The sequence below is a fragment of the Cyprinus carpio genome, chromosome B9, assembly GCF_018340385.1.
Source record: "Cyprinus carpio isolate SPL01 chromosome B9, ASM1834038v1, whole genome shotgun sequence".
Lineage (NCBI taxonomy): Eukaryota > Metazoa > Chordata > Actinopteri > Cypriniformes > Cyprinidae > Cyprinus > Cyprinus carpio.
In genome coordinates, this window is record NC_056605.1 from 31,663,094 (window position 1) to 31,671,665 (window position 8,572).

General features: G+C 33.5%; 1 protein-coding gene across 1 annotated transcript in view; it reads left to right on the top strand.

Annotated features, from left to right (window-relative positions):
• gpr143 (G protein-coupled receptor 143) overlaps window positions 1-8,027 on the top strand; it is a 9,496-nt gene extending 1,469 nt beyond the window's left edge. Inside the window, exons 3-8 of the mRNA XM_042730448.1 lie at window positions 2,150-2,244; window positions 2,313-2,405; window positions 3,940-4,049; window positions 4,607-4,715; window positions 4,852-4,973; window positions 7,598-8,027. Coding sequence (XP_042586382.1) covers window positions 2,150-2,244; window positions 2,313-2,405; window positions 3,940-4,049; window positions 4,607-4,715; window positions 4,852-4,973; window positions 7,598-7,935 — 867 coding nt within the window. The 3' untranslated portion in view covers window positions 7,936-8,027. The remainder of the gene's footprint in view (window positions 1-2,149; window positions 2,245-2,312; window positions 2,406-3,939; window positions 4,050-4,606; window positions 4,716-4,851; window positions 4,974-7,597) is intronic.
• Window positions 8,028-8,572: the final 545 nt, after the last annotated feature.

Here is an 8,572-nt window from a genome sequence, read left to right on the forward strand (position 1 = left end):
AATAGGTAAATAGATTTAATTTTAAGTTCCATAAATAAATCCATTAAACACCAAAGCATTTTGCATTTAGGCTCACAAATAAAAAATTAATTATTATCCTTTTTTGCATTTTGTTTTTTAAATCATGCATTTTCACAATTTTTAAAAATCAGAAAAAAACTATTTTTAAATTTTAAAACTAACACACTTTGCCCATTTACTAAAGTCATGCCTTCTCAGGTAACCCATTTAAATTCTTTCCTTTTTTTTTTATCAAATAGTAATATTTGAAATATGCAGGTAAATTCAAATCTTTAAAAATATGTATCTTTCCAAAATTAAATAATTGAACAAAATAGTATTTATTATAGGCTACATTAATTCTATCAATGTCTGTTAGTATTTATATATTTTATATGGAAATAAAAGGCAGTATGCTTTAGTCTTCACTCTCTCTATGTAAATATTATTATGTTTTAATATAATATTGTAGTGTTTTGTCAACTGTTAATAGAATTTTACGATATAAATATAATAATGTACAATGAAAATATAAATATACACAGTTTTACTTTTAAATACAAGTTATTAAGCATTTAAGTTCACAAATGAAAGTTTTATAATTATCAAAACAATCATTTAAAACAAAACAAATAAAAACATAAAAATATATTAATATTATTATTATCATTACATACATTACAATTTATCATAATTAGCAAAAATCAGAAAAATTGATTTTTATTTTCAAAAATCACAGGTTGCCAATTTAAATTCAAATCTTTAAGAATATGCATCTTCAGAATAATGCATATATGTGACCCTGGAGCACAAAACCAGTCATAAGGGTCTATTTCTTTTTTAAAATTGAGATTTATACATCATAGGATCGGACAATATTTGGCTGAGATACAACTATTTGAAAATCTGGAATCTGAGGGTGAAAAAAAATCTAAATATTGAGAAAATCATCTTTAAAGTTGTCCAAATGAATTCTTAGCAATGTATATTACTAATCAAAAATGAGGTTGTGATATATTTACCAGCGGTGTTGAAATTAATGATTGCATCGATGCAGTTATCAATAGTCCATGATCAGTTATAGTCTACTGACGTCATTCTCACCCACGTCAATTTGGTTAAATTCTCATCAATTGTTTTGATTGATTACAGTGAATTCATAACAACTTTAATTACTTAAATACTTCATCAAATATTTTGAAAGATAAAATTAAATTTATAAAAACTTAAGTATTGTTTTGATTCATTATAAATATTTAAAAATCTTTAACCCCCACCGTTTCCGAAAGCGAAAATTAAAAAACCATCCCAACCATTTTTGCTGATTTTCACTAAAATTTCATGGCCCTCGAAATATTTACATAAAAAAATAACTATCAAAAACATCAATACATCAAAATAAAGATCAGAACCTCTACTTTCAAACAAAAAAAAAATCTGTTTTATTCTAGTGTCAAACTTTGTTTTTTTATCAACACTTGAATGTAGGTAGGTTTCATAAAAAAAGCAACATTTTGAGCAAATAATCAATTTTTAATCAAATACTACATCTGGATCATATTCAGTAATAGAGCTGCAGTAGATGACTTTCATCAGCACTCCTAAAGCTTCACAAGCCTTTAACTCTTTCTGGATCCACATTTCACTCGCTAGCATTAAGCAGCTTTCATTTATATGTGATTAGTGTCTTCCTCGTCTGTGTTTTTGATCAGTGATTCTAGACTCATGCAGGAGATGCGTGATAGCGCCCCCTAGAGTCTAACAGAGAGAAGAACACAACATTCTGTGTTTGGCAGGGAAAGAGTTAAAAGTAGCCTGCTTATATAATTTAGTAAAAATACACAAAATAAATTTGATGCATCTTGATATCAAATTGAATCGAATAATTGAAATTATAATCATAATTGAACTGAATCTTGAAACGAGTTACACCCCTAATATTTACGGTAGAAAAATTACTAAATATCTTCATGGAACATGATCTTTACTTAATATCCTAATGTTTTTTGACATAAATTAAAAATGGATAATTGTGACCCATACACAATTGTTGTCTATTTCTACAAACATACCTGTGCTACTCAATGACTGTTTTTGTGCTTCAGGGTCACATGTGAGGTTTGCTCTGAATCTGGTTTTGTCTCAGTAGATGTGGATCCAGCTGTTCTTCAGCGCCTCCTTCTGGTGGACCTTCTGTTACGCGGTGGACGTCTTCCTGGTGGTGAAGCGCTCGGCGGGCATCAGGTGCGTGCCATCATGCACCTGTGTCTCTGAGCGCTGCAGCAGATGCTGATGTGTGTTGTGTGTTTCAGCACCATCGTCCTGTATCACATGATCACGTGGGGTCTGACGCTGCTGCTGTGTGTGGAGGGAGTCGCCATGCTTTACTACCCCTCCATCTCCAGGTACACACTGATTAACCACCTCACCATGCAGTTTCTTTCTTTTCTGACACTGTTTCATTACAAAAGCTCTTAAAAGTGCTGTGAAAAATTATATGAAATATGGTTACAGAACATTTTCCAAGGCACTTAAAAGTTAAACTGGTTTTGATGCAATAAACTTTACTAAAATGATGTGGACGTTATTAATTCAATAATAAATTCATAAAAACATACCATAAGAACACTTTAAAAAACTATAAAAATTAAAAAAAAAAAAAAAAAAAAATAATAATTAAAATTTAAAAATTATTGTAAATTAAATAAGGAATATTGGAGTAGATTTACAAGAAAATACTATTTATTTAAGTCTTTCTACTTCAAAATTAATAAATAAATAAATACTAAGAAAAATTAAAAGAATAACATCTAAATGGGTAAATAAAATATACTTTATATACCTCAGAAAACAGGCACGTTAGGCTCACAAATAAAAGTCTTATAAATAATAAATTATTATTCATTACTGTGAAAAGAAAATCTTATAATGTTCTTAAAATCTAAAACCAAACATTTTTAAAAATCTTAAACATTTTTTTCAAAATATTTAAAAATTATTATAAATACAACAGATTATTGGAGTAGATTTTGCAAGAAAATACTATTTCAGGCTTTCTACCTCAAAATAAAAAATAAATAAATACTAACAAAAATTAAAAGAGTAATGTCTAAATAGGTAAATAAACTTTAAATTTCAAAATAGAGGCACATCAGTTACGTAAGCATGTGTTTAAGCTCACAAATAAAAGTTATTTATTCATTATAGTGGAAAGAAAACCTTAAAATGTTATAAATCTTTAAAAAAAAAATCACAAAATTGTGTGTAATTCAATGTGTTACTATAAAAGAATACTAAACAAAAAAAAACATTATTAATCACAACAAAAAAACACCTAAAACCTTAAATCAAAAAATAAAAAATTTTTTTTACTTTCTTTCTAATTATTTGTGAAATTTACTAGTAATTTCTGTGAAAACTGTTTCTAAACAAATCCTACATCAATTATTTTTCAGTGAGTAAAAGATGATAAAGGTATTCTAATTCTATTTTAAAAAAAATTCTATCTACCTTTCTAATCTTTTTGTATTCCATCTATTTTCTTTTCATTTATTATACAATTATAAAAAAAGACCTCTAACACTAGCTTGCTCTATTCTTTTTCTGTTCTATTTGTTTTCTTTTTATGTATTATTTTATTTAAAAGCCCTTGTTACGTATACTGCATTTAGGCTAACCTGAGACTTGTTATAGCACTTATATATCATTGCTCTTTTGTTGTTTTTGATTGCTTCCATTGTCCTCATTTGTAAGTCACTTTGGATAAAAGCGTCTGCTAAATGACTAAATGTAAAATGTAAATGTAAATGTATATGTTGCATGTTAAATATGCAAATTAGCAACTCCAAAGCCACGGGTTTGATTCCCAGTGAATGAATGAACTAATAACATGCAAACCTTCAATGAACAAACCTGACCTGCATGTGTTTGTCATGTGAGCTGTGAGAACGGCCTTCAGCACGCCATTCCTCACTACGTCACCACATACGCTCCCATGCTGCTGGTGCTCCTCGTCAATCCAGTGCTGTTCACACGGACCGTGTCTGCTGGTGAGTAGAAGAGAAAAGAGCAGTTTAGCTTAAAACAATTGCTCAGGTTAAAAATTAACACTAGCTGAACATGTGCTCACCTTCAGATCATCCGAGATGAGTTTGTTTCTTGATCAGATTTGGAGAAATGCAGCATTGCATCAGTGTCTCAGCAATGGATGCTCTGCAGTGAATGGGTGCCGTCAGAATGAGAGTCCAAAACAGCTGATTAAAAAACATTACAATAATCCACAAGTAATCCACAGCACTCCAGTCCATCAGCTAACAGCTGGAGAAGACACATGCTGAACACAAATCCAGCATTAAGACACTTTAAACTAAAATACCATAGAGTCCATAATCCAAAATAACACCTTCCTCCGATGTTTGGACTCTCATTCTAACGGCACCAATTCACTGCAGAGGATCCATTGCTGAGACACTGATGCAATGCTACATTTCTACAAATCTTTCAGCTATTTTTACTAGCGTTTTCTAAAAGAAAATATTTTAAGGTAAATCCTACACTAATTGAGTTCATACGCTATAATCTCATGTCTGTCTGTGTTTTAATGCAGTGACGTCGCTGCTGAAGGGTCAACAGGGAATCTACACCGAGAACGAGAGACGACTCGGATCTGAGATCAAAATCCGCTTCTTTAAGATCATGCTGGTCTTCGTCGTTTGGTAAGAAACTCTTCAAGAGAAGGGATTCATATCCTCCTCTTTAAACATCACGTTTTATAACCTGAAGGTTCCCTTAAACAAACAGTTCAATCAATAATGAATACAAAACTGTTCTCTGTGCTCTTCATCACGTCAGCTGGCTGCCCAACATCATCAACGAGAGTCTGCTGTTTTATCTGGAGATGCAGGACGATGTTTCAGCCGGCGATCTGAAGAACGTGCGTAACGCCGCGCTCATCACAACGCCCATAACATCAAGTATTTCATAAATGCGACAAATCACATTAATCGCAAAATCACAACAATCCCAAAATAATCCCACCTCCCACAATAACCCCGCTCCTGTAAGATTGCGATGCAATCCCAATGCAGCCCTCTAGTGCTCTAGTCTTAATGCACATCTAGTGTCACTATTATTTTTGTCCCATCATTTGCTATGATTGTCCCCCCGCCCCCCCCCACTATTATTTATTATGCTATTTCGAGAGTGAATCCTGCATAAATATGTGAAAGTCATTCCTGAAACGTGTATGTGTCCCAAAAACAAAAGTTTAATGCAAAATCTGAATGGATCAAGGATGTACACTGCAAAAAATATTTTCCCGTTACTATCTGCCAATGGGGTTAGAAAAAATATCTTTCATTCAAAGGCTTAACATAGGCCCAGATATTTTTGCATGTTTTAAGCAAAACGAAAAAAAAATTTATAATGTCCTGGTTTCACAGACAGAGGCACTAAGCCAGGATTAGGACATAGGTTCAATTAGGACATTTAAAAAATCATTTTTATAAACATCGCCTTTAAAACAAAACAAAACAAACACATTACTGGTGTGTAATCTTGAGACAAAACAAAGGCACTGATATATTTTTCTTGATTTAAGACAGTGCAAGTTTCTTTCAGGTGAAACAGCTCAGAATCACATTTTAGTCTGGGACTAGACTTAAACCTTGTCTGTGAACCCAGGGGAATATCTTAAGTCATTTTACTTGTAAAATAAATGCATCTTGATTTAAGAATATTTAGATATTTATACTAGAAAACAAGACAAAAATACCAAGTAAGAAAATCATTTTTTGCGGTGTAGAATTTAGTAGAGATTCTATGATATGTCCCTTTCAACATCCAGTGACTACTAAATTGTCCCTAGCAATGATTTTGATCAAACAATGAAATGTCTGTCATCTGCTGTTATGTCCTTGCAGCAATGCAAAAAACAAAACCTACATCTTTGGAATGGATTTTGTAAAGCCTGAAATAGCCATCCGCTCCCCTTAATATCCACTAAAAAAGCCAATCACTCATATTAGTTTATCACGATCGTTGTCTCTTCCACAAGGTTTTTTTTTCCGTTAGTAGTCAGTGAAAAATCAGTTTTGTTTTCGCGCGACGCTTTAGAGAATATCAATGTGCGCGACACCCATATGGTCAGAGGCACAATTGTTTGGGAAGAATTACTTTGGAAATTTAATAGTTTACAGATTACATCCTAAAATGTAATAAGTAGCTTGTAACTATTTCAAATTACTTATTGAAGTAATGTAAACTGATTTATGTTTGATTTTACTTCTCTAGATTTCTATTAAACTGTACAGTAGTATTTAACACTGGATTACCCTGCGCTCCCTTTCGAATCATCGGCTTTCATCACTTGGAATTAAGATTATAATAATGGGTTAATTTTATGTAAAGCCACCCATCCCAACAAACCTAAGAACTTAAACTGATTTTAGCACATTCTAAGGTTAAATACAGTTAAATCCTGACACCTCTCAGAAGATTTTAGCATCGATAGGTAATGGTTGATTGACAATGTTTAATGTAGATCTGGTCTTGGCTGAATAGACCGGTCGATCTTCTAGCTACGCCCTGCTGCTGTTTGTTATTGCTGTAGTTGTAGATTCCTCGGGTGATTGCTACTCGCTCGGGTGCAAGAAGCAAGTAAAGGCAGGAACTTGCTACTGCAAATGCACACTGTAGGCATGTGATACGGTGCTGGCTTGAAGTTATTTAGTATAGACACCACTGCTGTGTGCCACAAATAGCAAATAGGATAAAATAACCCCAATACGTAGCCAGAGATCTATGTACAGGTGGAGCTGGGAAGGTGGAGGGTTTCAGAAATAGGAAGTCTGAAAGCGTGCTGCAAATGCTCAAGTGAATGCTAACCCAGCCATTTTCGAATGTAAAAGGAGCAGCTCATTGGCTGTGTATGAACATGAACCAATCAGCATGTGCCAAGTGTTTAACTCTAAGAATATCATCAGTTACGTTAACAACACATCAGAGCTTCATGACTGAGCTATACATATTTAAATCCAAAACGAGATGTAGTTTAATAGCTATGATACTGTTTTTTAAATCCAATATTTGCATATCGCTACGACAGGAAAAACTGGCATCTAACAAAAGCTTGAAAAAAAAAGTTAATCTTCAAAAATAAAGCATATACATAAAACCAAATAAGAAATAAAACCGTTAAATAAGCATGTGTCCTATTCTTTGTTCTAAACAGAGAATACTCTTCTTTTGTTACTTTTACCTACTTTTGTTACAGAATTGGAGTTCACTTAATTTGATTCTTTGAGGTTGTAATGAGTATTTGTTGTATTGGTGTACCTTGTAAAGCCACCTTGAGCCTGGGAAAGGCGCTATATAAATTAAACATATTATTATTAAACTCATGAAACATTTGGTATTTCATATTTTAGAACAGTCAATGCAATTTGGGAAACAAATAAATAAATCTATGTGTGTGAAAATATTCAGATGTAATCATTTGTAAACTTTTTTGAAAGTAACTTTTTTTTTCTCAGTAACTGTAAGAGATTTGCAATAGCCTTGCCTTGCCTAGTAACTCTCCAATACTGCATGTCCTCAGGGAATCCTGAACCCCATGCCTGTCCTCAGGGAATCCTGAACCCCATGCAGGGGTTTCTCAACACGCTGGCGTTTCACGGCTGGACGGGGCTAAACGTGGACTTCAGCCGGCAGAGACGTCGCGAGCTGCCCTGGGATTCGGCCTCCACATCGCTGGCGGGTGGATACACACCCGTCGCCGGATCAACGCTGCTCTACCAAAGCCACGTGCAGGAGATCAAGAAGAAGCACGGACACCAACACGGACAGCAGCAGCCCTCAGACGCCATCAGTGTCCTGTCTGAAGGTAACGGACTGCAGCAGGAGCACAGACACACACCCGTCTACACGGGCTTCTGAATGCTGCATCTGTTAATGATCAAATAAAATACATGTTCAAATGGGACCTGAGCTGTATTTGTACGTGTAAGAAATAAACAGACTATAAACTACCGAAGTTTTTGAAAATCTCTTCTGATCCCCAAGGATGCATTTATTTGATCAAAAACATTGTGAAATATTGTAATTTCAAACAATTGTTCTCAATGTTTATATATTTATTGCGTCCATTCATTTTTGTCGTCTTTCTCTATTGAGTCAGACCACAGAACCGTATGGTAAACATTTATGAAATTTGGCACACTGATTAAGGACAGCATCAATATTAAACACACCAAATTTGGAGCCTCTAACTTAAACTCTCTAGCGCCACCAACAGTTCAGAGTTGTGCTCATGTTTATGCTAATAGCTTTTGAACCATAAGGTCTAGAAATTATTTTTCCCCTTATTCCTTGGCTTATGCCATGAAATTTAAGTTTGCATAATTAAATGTAAATTTCTATGGGTCAAGATTTTTTGCAAATTTCAATTATATATATAATGATATTTAAACATACTTTTTTTTTTCAAAGTCATTGGACCCTTGGACCAGTTCATTGTCCTGAATTGTCTGAGGCTATATCTACACAATGTTTTAGCATATTCAAACCAAACTTG